The sequence below is a fragment of the Heliangelus exortis genome, chromosome Z (assembly GCF_036169615.1).
Source record: "Heliangelus exortis chromosome Z, bHelExo1.hap1, whole genome shotgun sequence".
In the NCBI taxonomy this organism is placed as follows: domain Eukaryota; kingdom Metazoa; phylum Chordata; class Aves; order Apodiformes; family Trochilidae; genus Heliangelus; species Heliangelus exortis.
Genome location: NC_092454.1, coordinates 25,050,950 through 25,066,693, shown reverse-complemented (window position 1 = coordinate 25,066,693; position 15,744 = coordinate 25,050,950). Strand labels below are relative to the sequence as shown.

The 15,744-nt window shown below is 40.9% G+C and overlaps 1 protein-coding gene across 1 annotated transcript; it reads right to left on the bottom strand.

Moving 5' to 3' along the window:
- Window positions 1-230: 230 nt before the first annotated feature.
- On the bottom strand, window positions 231-15,396 carry FEM1C (fem-1 homolog C). Its single transcript, XM_071732301.1, has 3 exons — window positions 15,246-15,396; window positions 13,931-14,660; window positions 231-5,804 (listed from the first exon to the last, which is right to left on the bottom strand). Exons 2-3 carry the CDS (start codon window positions 14,472-14,474, stop codon window positions 4,495-4,497), a joined length of 1,854 nt encoding a protein of 617 aa, XP_071588402.1. The 5' UTR covers window positions 14,475-14,660; window positions 15,246-15,396; the 3' UTR covers window positions 231-4,494.
- Window positions 15,397-15,744: the final 348 nt, after the last annotated feature.

Here is a 15,744-nt window from a genome sequence, read left to right as displayed (position 1 = left end):
GCAAGGAGGTATCACTGTCTTTGTCTCTGGGAGCCATATGTGTAAATTGTTTAGTCATTTTTAAAACCTGTTTCACTCCTGCAGGGCACACAATTTTTTCCAGTGTTCTCAAAGTTCTTTTGTGTTTGTAGTTCAGAAGCAATACATTTCATCAGAAAAAAGTAACCCAAATAGGAAGAGAAGAACAGCAGGAAAATTAGTTAAAAATATGACAAAAGTAAAACAATTAGTTGTGTTCTGAATATTCTTTATTTCCTTGTCGTTACCACAGTTTGAGTGCAGCAAGCAACACCACTGCATTTAGCATCAACATTTCACTAAAATAAATATATCCCCAAGAGATGTGATATCCCCAAATTAGTAACAAGAGTAAGAATAAAAACAAAATTCTGGTTCAGAAAGTTGGTATCTATACTGGAGACAAAACTGGTTTGAATCAGGGGCCACGGGGGCAAAACTGCTCCTAACCATGAGCAGTGGCCTCAGTGGCACATGCGGGTCAGACAGGGCCTGCTATCCCAGCTTCCCCCCAGACAGCAAATCCTGAACTAATCCTTAGCACAGGCTCTGTACCAGCTTGTTTTGAATAAAAATGAAACAGGGTAATATGCAGAGACAAAATGAGAAGAAGAACTGAGTGCATTAATTCATCCACCTGGTTACCTAAGTCCAAGTATCCGGCCAGGTGAGCAGTGCAGCAAATGGCCTCATCACCATGAAAAAAATAATCCTGCACGGTGGCCTCCAGGACTGAGGCACGCAGGTAGATGTTTATACAGAACTACTAACAATGCATCAGTATCTCCTATTAAATTATTTTGTTTTCAAAGAGTTGCTAACAGGATAAGGCTTCTCTGCTGCAATTGTCTTTAGATTTACTTATATTTAATGATACATTGTCTCTTCTGGGACTCTTTCCATTAAACAATGTGCTAACAAATAACGATTTTCAGATTATATTTCTGGATTAATCATGTCAAACTAATTTTAAACAGGATATTTGACAGTTATAAAGACAGAAATTTAAACTAAAAAAACTAAAGAGCAGTACAGATTTCAGAGTGTAAACTCTAAAAATCCCTTTCTCTGTCACCTATAGAAAGAGTACTATTTTTATGACTTGAAGTATAACGTGGGTCCTTTCTAGTGTGGGGTGATTACCCCTACCTATATAGCAATATGAAAGCATAAAAAGAAAATTACATTAATTAAAAACAAATTTAAAAATCAAACTACATGTTCTCATAAACAACAACTTCAGTAATGTGTTTTAATCATTAGAATGCAAAGAAATTCAGCCAATTTACTAGAATTTTACTCCTGTGTATTTTCAAAAGAAACAAACAAGGATTTCTCACTCTTACATTTTCATATAGTGTAGACATGGCATAGGACAAACAGGAAGAAGTTACTTCAAAATACAGAGTCTTAAAGTGGCAATACACAAACAGCACTGCTTTTTACATATCTTTGTTTAAAAACATCCCCATATTTTTGCAAGAATGGCTAAGCTAGTAGGCACCACGCAGTACACTAACAGGAACTCCAAAACAGCCCAGAAGCAAGAGGAACTATTCTTATATGCTCCCAAAATACATTCTTCCTCAACTGAATTCACAAACAACAAAAATTCTGACATCAACTTAAAATATAAAAATAAAATATTAAAAAAGAGCTTCCTATACCAACCTTACCTTTATCTAATTAAAGTGGCATCTAAATATCTCCATTACTGACATAGGCCTAAATCATCCTGTTGAATTTATGGAGCAAGAACCCCACAGGTACACTTACTGCCTAACACTGAAATGAAACATCAAGTCAAAAATATCCATTACATCAGACCACCAAACTTGCAAGTAAAGTGTGTTCTATCTAACAGAAATTACCTTTAAGACATTTGCAGGGCTACTGTGCCATATTAAATTCTACTATTAATCAACAGTAAAGTGCTGAATTATATTAATTACCTGAATCACACTCACATTTATGATCTTCATGTATAGATTTCTTATCAAGTCCAAAGAGCCCTTTCTGTTGTAAAAGCTAAGCTGTTGTGCAAATATTATAAAAATAGGTACTTTAGTCAGGAGCTATATACACAACAGAACTGCTTTAAGTACAGCTAACATAGCAGTAAAGATGAAAAACCCATGCACGTATTTCTAAAGATACTCAAAATGAAGAAAAAAAGGACACTGCTATAGCACTTCCAATACCCTGCCATACAGCCACTTACTATATTAGATGATGTCTAGACCTGGACTGATAAGCATCATGCCACCAACATGCTTTTAGATTCTTTTGTAGCTACAGTTGATTTGTAAATTTAAAACTACAGCACACATTTGATCTGTTTCTCATGAAAGCCACTAAGCTTGTGGTTAAACTTTGAGCAAACTTCACACTTAGTCACGTAACCAGCACAAGCAAGACATGAGTGCAAAGGAGAAGCTGTCCATTATACATAATGAGGACTCTTCCCCTAGCAGCACGATGCAATAAGTCAATTTTCAGCTTTAAAGTTCAAGTGGACTTCAATGAGAAAAAGCGAGAATTTCTTCTCCCAGATTCAGGACAAATTTTCAGAGGATAAAAAGGAAAGCAACCTCAGCTACAGCAGTCAAAAAAGTCAAACCCAAGTTTGGAGAGCTGGTAAGTAACTCCCAAATTCATCATGCTATGAAGACAGCATTCTCAAAGGAGCTCCAAACAAACTGCAAACCAGAATTAGCATTTAAGTTGAAATTGGCCAAGTGCTGCATAGAAATATGCTCACACACAACAGTCATGTTTAAGCCAGTGCATAGAGAAGATAAAAGCACTTATGGTAGTTGCAAATGTTAACAAGTCCATACAACTTGTACAATTTAGCAATGAGTCCATAGAAAAAAGAACAGAGAGTAGAAATGCTCAAGCGAAACCAAAAAGATGACTTTCCAACCGTATAAAATCCACATAACAGTTACAGTAAAAAGACATCAATGGAAAATACTCAATCCCAAACACCCAACAGGCAAGTAAGACCAGCATAGACAAGCCTTTGGCAGACAATTTTGAAAGTCTAAATATGGCGTTACATTTCTAAATAATCCACAAAATATATTATATGGCATATTCATATTACATACTGGGTACCCATTTGTGTTGGGTCTGTATGGGAGGCTTTGGTAGCAGGGGAGGGCATACAGGGGTGGTCTGTGAGAAGCTGCTACAAGTGTCCTGGCATCAAGTTGGACCAGCTTCTGGCCAAGGCCGAGCCCATCAGCGGCAGTGGATGTGCCTCTGAGATTAATGTTTTTAAGGGGAAGTATATCTGAGGAGGGGAGATTTAGGTTAGACATTAGTAAGGAATTCTTTCTTGTGAGGGTTGTGAGACACTGGCACAGGTTGCCCAAGAAGTTGTGGCTGCCCCCTCCCTGGAAGTGCTCAGTGCCAGGCTGCATGGGGCTTTGAGCAACCTGATGTAGTGGAAGGTATCCCTGCCCAAGCAGGGGAGTTGGAACTGGCTGATCTTAAAGGTCCCTTCCAACCCTGAAAATTCTATGATTGTATGAAGGGGAAAAAAGAAACTGTAAAAAAAAAACCTGCAGTGGAGAGAGGAGTGGGATGTGAGCGAAACACCTTTGTAGATACCAAAGTCAGAGATGGGGAGAAGGTGCACCAGAGCAGAGATTCCCCTGCGTCCCCATGATGAGCCAGCAGCTGTCCAGCTGCAGCCCTTAGTGGATGCCATGCTAGAGCAGGCTGCTGTGCTCAGGAAGGCTGTGACTCTGTGGGAAGACTGTGCTGGATCAGTCTGCTCCTGAAGGGCTACAGCACATGCAAGAGGCCCATGCTGCAGTAGTCTGTGAAGACCTGCAGCCTGAAGAAAGGACTCACGTCAGAAGACTTTGTAAAAGGCTGTCTCCTGTGAGAGGAACCCCACACTGGAGTCAGGGAAAGAGTACAAGGAGTCCTCCTCCCTGAGGAGGAAGCATTGGCAGAAACATGGGACAGAGCGACAGCAACCCCCGTTCCCTGTCCCCTTGTGCTTCTGAGGAAAAGGAGATGCAGAAATTGGAAGTGAATAAATTTAAGCCAGGAGAGAAGCGAGGGGTGGGGGAAGGTGTTGTTATGGTCTGGTTTTACCTCCCATTGCCCTGCTCTGATGTGACTGGTGACCAATGGATTTTTTCCCCAACTTCAGTCTGCTTTGCTCGTGAGCAGTCCCTCCCTGTCCTTGTTGTGACTCACAAGATTTTTGTTAGTGTTTTCTCCTCCCCATCCCACCGGGGGGTTGAGAAATGAGCAAGCAGCAAGTGGTTGCGTGGTGCTTAGTTGCCAGCTGGGCTTAAACCACAACACCAATTCTGCAGATCTGATGCTAACAATGCTTTAGCCAATGAGAGCAAGATGGAGCAAGCTAAAGGGAACGCTGGTGTATCACAACAGTGCTCAAGAAAAATATCTCCAAATCGTGCTTCAAGAAGAGTACTCTGGGACTCCAAACTATCATCTATGGAGCAAAACAAAGTTCTCTAGTTTCTCAGGGATGTGTCCTGCATAATATATGTTATGACTCACTATTACACGAGCAGCAAGACACTGTAATGTAGTATGATTTATGGGCTGGATTAAATTTTTTGCTATTTCCTTCTCATCCAGCAAATCACTAGCAGTTTGTTTATGTGAGTTTGTGGCATCAAAGTGTGAACCTGACTTGATAAGAAGGTTCATGATGTCTGGATGGTTGTTCAGTGCAGCAATGTGTAATGGACTGTTGTTATCAGAGTCTCTGAAATTCACATCAGCACCACATTCCACCAGGATAGCAGTAACTTGTAGAGAGGGGAATTTACAAACTGGATAGCGACCCACACATGTAGTATTATTGTCAACAGCAAGGTGAAGTGGACTGAAGTTATTCTTCCCTCTAGGCTGAAGCTTTAGAAACTTGTAAATTGTCTGTTTCTTAAAATGCTCCTGTTCTGAGCTGCAAGGTACTTTCTCCAACAAGCAAATTAAATGCAAAATGATGGAAAGGGCTTTGTTCAGCTGTATCGGATCAGGAGGACACTGGGTGTGTTTCATGGCCCGTTCTATTTCAAGAACACTTTTGCACAGTATACCCATGAGATCATCAAATGTGACAGTAGTACCCAGCAGGCCTTTTGCCCTATCCTGCAGCATGAAGGAGAAGAGTTCAGCAAACGATAGTAAACTGCTGGCTGTCATAGGACTCAGTGGATCTAGATTGCTCTGCTGCATATCCAAAGCATATTTCCATAAGTTGATGCAACGCTTGAAGTTTCCAGAGTCTGCATAAACAGCACCTCTGTACCTAATATAGTAGGATGTATCTGGGTGAGAAGGGCCAAGAATACGTTCTCTAATTAACAGCGCTTGCATTCTCATTTCGTCAGGGTCTGCAATAAGATTTTCTAGCTCTTCTGAGCTGTTTACCTCTTTAGCATAATCATATGCCATAATTAGTGTTTGTGGCACAGGTTTGCTCAGGATATTAGTCCTATCACTGTATCTCATTTCCATAGCTCGCTTCCAGTATTTCAAAGCACCAAGCAGATCTCTCTTTTTGTCCACAAATGTGGCACCTAGAAGTTCCAGGGCATTTATGCGCTCAGCCTTACTGGTCTGTACATGTTGGGTCAGAAAGTCCACAATATTTGTGTGGCCTGTCACACTAGCTGATAGAAGCGGAGTCATTCCATAACCATCCTTTTCCATTTTAGCACAATACTTGAGAAGCATCTTCATGATCTCCAAACTCCCAGATTCCGCACAGTCGTGTAATGCGGTGTTCCCTGCAAGAGAAGAAGCACAATAACAGGAATCGTAATCAAACTGTAGTCCAAACCCACTGTGCTAATAAGTAATTAAAAAAAAAAAAAAAGTTTTTAAACCCCAAACATTAATAGATTAAAATTATGTATTTGAGCATCTACGAGAAGCTTCAATGAAAAATCAAAATATTCAATATATAATTACGTATCAAAGCTGCCAGGCAGCTATGCAAATCAAAATGCTTCATATTACTGCCTTAAAGAATTAATCAGGTTTTAAGGACCTTTTCATCTCATTGTTCAAAAAAACAAAATTAAAACATAATTCTCCACTACCTAAAAGCAATTTAATTGTGTCAAAAGGAAGCTTGGCTGAACAAGGAACTCTCTGTAGAGCCCAAGAGGAAAAAGAAATTGGGCACAGGTCAGACTTTGGAGAAACATTATAGAGCTGTGATATGTATATGCAGGGAGAAGACACAAAAGGCCAAAACTCAGTTTGAGTTGAAACTGGCCAGTGTTGTATCAGACAACATGAAGACCCTTTTAAAGTACATTAATAGCAAGAGGAGGTCTAAAGGAAACAGACCTACACTTGTTGAAGATGGGGCCCTGACAAACAGGGATGAAGAAAAAGCAGAGGCATTCAATGGGGATTTTTTTGCCTCAGTCTTTATTAAAACTGACACAGGACCATGAGTGTGGGAAGTGATTTTCCATTTGTGGGCACCAAAATGGTAAAGGATCATCTGCATCAGCTGAATGTTCATAAATTCATGATCCCCCAGGGATCAGTGCTGGGCCCAGTTCTGTTTAATATCTTCATTGATGATTTAGATAAGGAGATTGAGCCCACCATTAGCAAATTCACAGATGACACTAAGTTGGAGGGAGTGTGGATCAGCTGGAAGCCAGGAGGGCTCTGCAGAGGGACCTGGACAGACTGGAGAGTTGGGCTGATTCCAACGGGATGAGGTTCAAGAAGGCCAAGTGCCGGGTCCTGCACTTTGGCCACAACAACCCCATGGGGAGCTCCAGGCTGGGCACAGAGTGGCTCAGAGCAGCCAGGCAGAAAGGGACCTGGGAGTCTGGATTGACAGGAAGCTGAACATGAGCCAGCAGTGTGCCCAGGTGGCCAAGAAGGCCAATGGCATCCTGGCCTCTATCAGGAACAGTGTGGCCAGCAGGTCCACGGAAGGGATTCTGCCCCTGTACTCAGTGCTGGTGAATGGGTCCTGCCACAGTACAATCTACCAATACCAAAAAAATTTTCACAGGAAACAGACTTAACCAAATACAGGTAGATTAGAAGTTTGGCAAATTTGGAGTGCATTGCTTGTCATCTCTAATTTCCTCTGGCCTTATTGCACATCACAGTCTGGAAAACTGTTGATACCTCAGTACTGAGGGGAATTAGACGTTTAAATTTCTAAGGCAAAAAACTGTCTAAATCAAAAAATACACAACCTTGCCAAAACATGTACATAATCTTTCTGGTACACAGCAAGTCTAATTAGAACACAATTACACCAGTCAATCCAGAATGAGAGACAGTCTAGTCCCCCAGAACATCTGCTCTTCTGTACTCAGTGATGAAGACAAAACCAGATGCAGCTGGGAGCTGGCTGAGCCACCAGGTGATACAGACATTTTAGGATGTATTCAAGTCCATACACCATTCCTCACAGCAGACTCTGAAGCATTGGAATGGGCACCTACTTTCTACCTTGGAGACAATATTTTTAAGATATTTTAAAAGTTCTGACATAAAAGCCTATTAAAGACAAATAAAACAAAATACATTAGTAACATCAAAGTTCTGACCACTCTTCCACAACTATTAATATACATTTTGCTGACTTTGACAACAGTATCAGTGGCAGCTATTTGTATTACAAATTGCAGATCCATCACCATATAATGTTGCTCTTGACATGCTTTTCTCAATTGTCATATATATATATATGTATATATGACACATTCATACTGAAAAAATCCATACAAAAAATAAGCTTGGCCACTGTCTGGGTTAATTTAAATCCAATCCAACAGTCTGTATGTCAGTAACTTATAATGCAGCTATGCAGTACATATGGAAATATACTTAAGACTCTAAGGAACTTCACTACACTATCCAATTGGATGTCTTAAATTTAAAAGATAAATGTCACTGGCTTGTTGGGTGTTTTTTGGGTTTTTTTGGTTTTTTAGTTTGGTTTTGTGGTGGGGGTTTATTTGTATTTTATTTATTTACTTCCTAATTTAGGCTTTAACATTTATTACTGGGGGCATAACAGAAGTAGTGTAATTTTTAGCTACTTATATTGTAGAAACCCTTGAGAGTTAAAATGACCACATTATTTTAAGCCACGTAATCACTAATAAAGGAATTCTATCACCACTAGTTTTTAGTGGCTGCACCTCACTTAAGTTTGACTGATGGTACAAGTACAGCAGTAGAAAGAATGCATGCCAAAAAAACAAGTTTCCATAGACTAGAAGTAGGCACAGGTAGTTAAGAGATGCCAACTTAAAAAAACTATAAACATGTATCTTGAAAAATAAAACAGCACCAAGATTACCAGCAACATACCCCTAGTAAGTAATACGTGCTAAATTTGAAAAAGAGCTTGAAAGAAAACATGGCAATGGCCTTAATACCTAATCTCAAGTTCTATGTTCCACATACAGACTATGAATGGCAAGTTCAAATAAGTATGGGAAATCAACCCTTCCTCTGTGAATTAAGTCATTCATTTCAAAACACTAGATTCTATGTACTTACAGGAATAAACACTGGCTGAAAACAATTCAGCAATTAATTAAAAGTTTTGTAAAATTACTTATTCAGTAACAAGCCAAAATTCAACATTATTTATACCATTGAATTAAAAAAGAAAAAAAGGCTGAAAATAAGTAGAAGTAATATGGAAGTAAGTCTCTTTGATTACCAGTCTTCAAGGTACACATACACACGTTGGTCAAATTGAAGTATCTTTTAAGGTGTTAATGATTATTTCAAACTAGGTTTCATTAATTGTCTTACCCCATTTTTAACTCCTGCTGGAATTTAATCATACAGAGAAGACAGCTAATATTACAACATCTTGAAAGGCTCATCATATTTGCATAGAAACAAAGTTAGACTGGAACTGTTTTGGTATTCATGGTACTTCCCTGCTAGAAAATGAGTGCCACCATACTATACTGCTAATACTGCTTATAACCCATTTCTATTTGTGCAAAACTTCATATTACCTAATCATTTCCTCTAATTAAAAACTTCAACAAAGTAACAGAACAACCCCACCTCCAGTAATTTCAAATCTTGTAAAAACAAATTAAGGAAAAAGGTATGGTCAGCTGGCGCCACAGCTTCACCTTTTATTCTTTTGCTACAGTTATCCATTAAAAATGGTGTGAACATTATGCAAACACTTCACACACCACAATTCTCTAACTATCCAGTGCTACCAAAAGCTTATCAGAGCAGGGGGGTGGGCATTCAAATTCATAATGAGGCCATGTCTTTCTATGTCAGAAGCAAATAATCCCCCAAAATAGACTAGTAGCTCGTGACATGGGAATGACAGAAAATGAAGCAATGACACAGAAAGTGATTTGATTTGTGATTCTCTCTAATCCCCCTATTTCTGGTTCTGCCAAGTTAGTAAAAGATTTTTTTCTCTGATCAGGAGGTTTGAATATCATAGTTTCAAGCACCCCACATAAATGACAATACTGAGATAGCATCAGCCCTTGGTATAGTATTACTACATCTTGTGATCTATAATCTTGATGTAGATAACCATGCAGACTGAGGCTGTATGGAATATATACTTCTGAGGCTTATAGAATACATTCCAAAATGAGGAAGCAAAGTCCAACTGCTAGAGTAATACATTAGATCATAAACGACAAAGAATCAAGGCCAAAAAAATCTTTAGGTGTCAAGTTACACTGAAAGAAACACCTAGTCCAGCAATTCATAGGCAACGTTCTAATACTCAGAATAATTAGTCTTCTGGCTAGAAGATGAATGCTAACAACAGAAAAGGTACAGTTAGTGAAGACCATTAGTGAAAACTGTGAAAATCACCCTGAAGAGACCACACACCATGCAGCTGTGCAAAGGAAAGACTTAGAAGGCATGTTCAGAAAAAGTATCTGCCTTTCCAGCAGATGTTTTCGAAAAGAGGCCTTGTTCCCTGTGCCATTACATTCAGACCATTCTACCTATCAGCCCATTTACCTATTATTTAACTCATTAATTACAGAAAGGATTGCAGCAAGTCTGATGGAGGAAGATAAAGCACAAAACAAATGATCAAAGTGTACATCGCAATTTTTCAAAATGCAAGATCTAAGTGTAAAATCTGTAATTTCGAGGCCCAAAGCCTCCTATCACTTGAATTACTAGAGTAAGGATTTCCCTTCAACTGCTCAGAAATACATCAGTGAAATACTGTATTCAATTGAGATGTCTCTTCTAAACCTGCTAAGGGAGCAGCACTCGGAACAAGGAATCACTGGGAGGCTTCACAATGCAGCAGAACAGGAAACTGCATGCAGCCAACACACCCAACACCCTCCTCATCCATGACAAGGCATGCCTGTGTTCCACTTCGGGTGTATTTCTCCAGTTCTACCTCCTCCTGAAAAGACTCAGGTTTTCCCTTCTCTAGCATTATCCACACCATTCTTCCTTTAAAAAGGAGCATAAAAGGTTTAAGATCTTCACATTTTTAAGAAGCTTTTGGTTTGTTTTTGGAAAAAAAACAAACAAAAACAAAACACAAAACCTACCAACTTACCACCTGAGATGCTATTATATACCAGTGAAACTTATTAATTTTGTTTTTCTTAATCTGCAGCTTCTTAAACCAGAAGTATCTACTGGAGAAGCCTCTGAATTAGGAAGACAGTGGTGCATTAGCTTATTTTGTAACAGTTTCTTTGGCTGCTTCTTTTGCTTCTACAAATCTACAACAACAAAAAAAAAAACCAAAACCCCAAAACAATCTACAGACATCTTTGCAGTTTTCCACAACTGTTAAGACCAAAAAAACCCAGACTTTTTACCCCAATTATCAGGTGTTTTTCCTTCCTCACTAATACTGATTATGTAATGGTTTGGGGTTTTTTTTCAAATTCTTTGTTTACATTTGCGTTGCCTGTGTGCTTCATAAAAATTTGGGTAAAATGTGAAAGTTCATATCTGCACACAGTAGGACCAAAGATAAATTTTAGGCTTGGACTTTCAGAACCATTGTCCATCTTTCACAGTACAGAACTACCCCAAACATCTCATTACCACCTCCTTCACCACTGTAAGACTGTTCCACACCTATACTCAGCCTCCGTGTGGCACCTTATCTGACCCAGATTCCGAAGTTTTTATGAACATCTTATGCATCTCCTAGCTGTACTTTTGCCCTTCCACAAGTGTCTTTCAGGAACCCATGTGTTCTGAATTTCTGTAGTTTAAAAACACAGCTGTGGGATTCTGCCAGTATTTCAGAAGCAGGATTTCACCACATTTTCACATGCTCTTTCATACCCTGCCTCAGTTGTCACCCTGACTTTTAGATGCCTGTAAACTCACCTGCATTTAACCTCGAAGTATTTTAGTTTTCCCTAGAACTGTCAACACTTGCAAACATTTTAATATCGTTCCTGGCTCCAGATTTTCCTGGGTTTTAAAATATGAAATAAGTTCTACCTTGCAATATGAAAATCCAGTGGAAAAACACAACGAACAGTTCAAGTAATTTTCTCCACCCACCCTTCCCAGCCTTCAAGGTTTAAGAATATAATCGGGAATCTACAGTCATCTCCCACAGCAGCCCTTCTACTACACAGTTACCTAGTTTTGTTCTTGTGAAAAGCACTGCAATTTTAAATACAGTAAAATTAAGAGTAGCTAAAGCTTTTACATCTTTCACATAACTGTAGGCTTCTCCACACATGGCTCAGGAAAGGGCCTAACTAATAAGTGTTCAGATATGAGGATAGCATCAACTTGTAATAGGCAAGAGCAGAGCACTCAGGTTCCCTGTACATCCCTACAGACACACTGTCAAGTGTTTACTACACAGCAAGGAGGAGCAGAAATAACACACAGAGACTTCGAGGTGAAACATGACAATGTAGACTGAATCCAACTGGAAATACTAACTTTGAAATTAACAGCTACTGAGCATTCTTGCAAAATCAAGTTCAGAAGGCTAGCTGTTGCGCCTCAGGCACTACAACACCTACACTGCTGCAATACTCAGAGCTACTTCTTTTGCTTTTCCACAGCTGACTTACACTTTCAGGCTTTACAGTACTTTCTCTCTTCCTTCATCTCACAGCTGCTTATTGAATAACTTCAGAGATCAGACTGCTTTAAGATGCCAAAATATATGCGTCTGTCACATCAGAGAGTATTTCCACAAAAAACCCCACAGTCCACATATTTGATAAATAGATGTTATTTACACATATCCATTTGTACACACAACAGTTCACAGTATAAAATTAATTTAATTACCTAAAACCTGTCAAATCCAACCTTTTAAAAAAATGTATTTAAACAAGAATCAGTTATACTGCAGTTATACTGTATGCCATGTTGTGAGTCACAGAGAAACTAAAAGAAGCAGAGAAAGAGAATGAAGAGAGAGAAACTGAGAATACTGAGAAAATCCTCAGGAGTGCATGGCTGCCACTCAGTCATTTAAACAAAGACAAATAACACTAATGCACTAGTAAAGTGAATAATAAGGACCAGTAAAGGAAAGCCTACTCCACCAACACAGAATGAGTGGGAAAAAGGTGCAGGGATGTATTTTTTCTGTTATACCAGATACTTAGCAGCTCTCCTTTGTTCATACCTTTCCCACAAAGTGATTGGTTTAAAACTTAAAAATAATACACACTTTATATTTAGCTTGTTATGCCAAGAACTCTGTCTAGAAAAATGTCATTTTTATCCTCTCACAAATCCATGATGATTCATAACATGCAGCCTTATATCCTTACAAAGGAAGATTAATTTTGCTCTGCCCACCTCTGACAAATTTGTAGTTTAGCTTTCTTTACATTTAACCCACTTATCTGCATGAAAAAAGGCATATTTAACTTAACAGTGTTTCCTAAGATTACTCTCATATTTAGCATTTACCATCATACAAGAATCTAGACATAAAGCATACTTTAATAACTGTAAGTTTAGTATACTATTTCAAATGTAATTAGTCAGGAACAGATAGCAGAGGTATTAGAATACAAAAATATTTATTTGTAGATCAATAATATATATAATATATATATGTATATATGGCTGCTGAAATACAATTTTGGCTCAGTAAGCCAAAAATGAACCATTATCTGAAATAACTGGTACGCTCTTCAGGCAAGTATCACACCCATATACAAGTCTGAGATGTACTAAAAACCCCACTGGTTAAACCAGTAAGTCCACATAATTATGATCACAGCAAAAAATTAACAGAAAACTTCACTGTGAACAGTAACACCAGGGTAATAGTCAACGGGGACAATCATGTGTCCTTCATGTCTTGTGCACCACTCGAAAGCCCTTCTGCTGGGATCACAATCCTTTCTTTAATCTTAATTATATGTTCTATTTACTAACACTGAAAAAAAAGGCGCAAAATTATTCATGAGTTTAGAGGGAGAGGTGGAAAAAATTTTTTCTCTTTTATGATTCTTCCCTCCTACTAGCCTTATTGGCACTGGTCAGTTTCACACACAGCATGCTTGGTTTGTTAATAAGAGTATGAAAAACAAAAATATATGCTAATATATTTGGATATGTTGCTACACCAGCCTACTACAAAGAGGCGCTCTCAATTAGTTCATTAGCTTTTCAGATGTATGTAAATGTGATTTTTCATATGAGTAAAGTAATTTTAAGAATTAGGGGGTTAAGATTAAAATGTATCAAATTAGAATGAAATTATACAACCTGTGTTAACAAATTAGTACATTGAAAAAAAGCCAAGTAAAAACGGCTGAATGCACTTTATCTCTTACTCATCCACTTTATGGGAGTAGAATACTTTGAACATCAACCTTCTGAAGAAAGGTAACTGAGTACCTTTACCCCCGTGTACCACGAAGTGGAAAAATTAACTTACCTTTAACACTTTTTCTGTTAACATCAGCTCCTTTTTCAAGCAAGTACTGAGCAATTTCTTTGTGGCCTTTGTAACACGAGATCATCAAGCACGTATGCCCATGACGGTTTGACACTTCCAGGTCTGCTTTGTGCTCCACAAGGTATTTTACTATTTCCAAGTGACCATCAAAACAGGCAGCTCTAAGTGGTGTTGAATTTGTCAGAGTTGTATTGTTGACAGATGCACCATGATCTAACAGACACTGGACCACCTTTAAGTGGCCAGCTGCTGATGCTGCCCATAGTGGAGGAGCCCCCTCAATGGTCTCACCATCGAAATTCACCGAACCACCAACTTCTATTGATGCAGAGCAATGGTCCAACAAGTACTCCACCATGTCAAGGTGACCATATCGGGCTGCCATCAGAAGTGGCGTGGCACCATTTGTTTTCTCGGACATCAGTAGGGCTACCTCTTCTTTCGTTTTGCTTGCCAGTAACTTGGAAAGGAGACGCAGCTTGCCATCACGAGCTGCGTTGAACACTGCTGTCTTTAGATCCATTTAGTCTGCACCTCTCTGCTTCTCGAAGAATACACACCTGCCTTTTTCAGAGTCAAAAGCTTACTGGAAATGCACCAGTCCAACAGAATGTTCTCAGCTTGCTCTCAGATCAGTTTCATTTAGATGGGACAACATGGAGGCTCTGAACAGGGTCCTGACAAAGCACAGGCTGTGTTTGTTACAAATCTGCAGGAGAAGGATACCTGGGTGTTTTCAACTCCTACTCCACAATCAAGTAACCACAACTATATTTTTCCACAGTTATGCCCACACAACTCGCTGCGGCGGTGCACAGACACCCAGTTGCCTTCCGTGGGACCCCCCCGGCATCCGCGGTGCCCCCCGAGGAAAGCTGTCGGGGAGGAGGGAGCTGACCCTACCACTCCACTACCCCTTCCAGCTGCAGAAAGCCCCCTCCTCCCCCTTACAGCGTTACGAGCCGTAGCCTCGACTTTTTCTCAGGGGTAGTCTAAAGAAAGGCACAGCACCCCCGGGAGCACCGCAGCCGAGTCCCACGGGGGAAAGCCGGGAGGGGAACGCACGCTCCGGCCGCCGCGCTTTGCCCGACTCTCAGGCGGTACAGCGAGTCCGAGCCTGCCCTTTCCCTCACGACCACTCTCACCCCGCCCGGAGCCCCGCCGCCCTCTGTCCCCCCGAGTGAGCCCCCTCACCCTCCCTCCCTCGCTCCCCTAAGGGCCCCAAACCCGCTCCCGATCCCTCGCGGCCGCCCCGCTCTCCTCATCCAGAAAGAGCCTGCGGGCCACGAGTTACCTTTCGGCTCCCTCCCGAGGGACCCTCACAGGGTCGCGCCCGCCGGTGTCCCCTGCCGCCCCTCCAGCTCCTCCATGACGGCACCCGCCACCCTCAACCGTCCCTACCCCGGCGCTCGCCGCGGCCCCAGCCCCCGGGGCGCGCCGGGGACCAATCAGAAAGGGGCGCGGGCGCGGATCAGCCAGTGGCGGCGCGGCGGGGGGCGGGACTACGCCGCCGCTCAAGGGCGGCCGAGAGGGCGGCGGCTTGGCCGCTAGGGGGCGGGCGGCGGCACCCCCTGCCGTGCGCGTGAGGGTAGGGCGGGGGGCGGGGCTTGGGGGTGCTGACCCCCCCCCCACGCCAAGAAACCGGGGGCCGACACGGTCACGCGTGGGGGGAGGCACAACCCCCTGGGGCGAAATAGACTTTATATATATATCTGTGTATATATATGCCTCTGAATAAAGTTGGCTTAAATGTCCTATTTTTTTGCAGCGCAGAGGATGCTCTGGCTCCGGAC

Coding starts and splice junctions, on each gene's coding strand:
- FEM1C (XM_071732301.1), bottom strand. CDS start 14,474: ATGGATCTAAAGACAGCAGTGTTCAACGCAGCTCGTGATGGCAAGCTG. Junction 5,805..13,930: donor TAACAGAAAAAGTGTTAAAG/GTAAGTTAATTT, acceptor CTTCTCTTGCAG/GGAACACCGCATTACACGAC.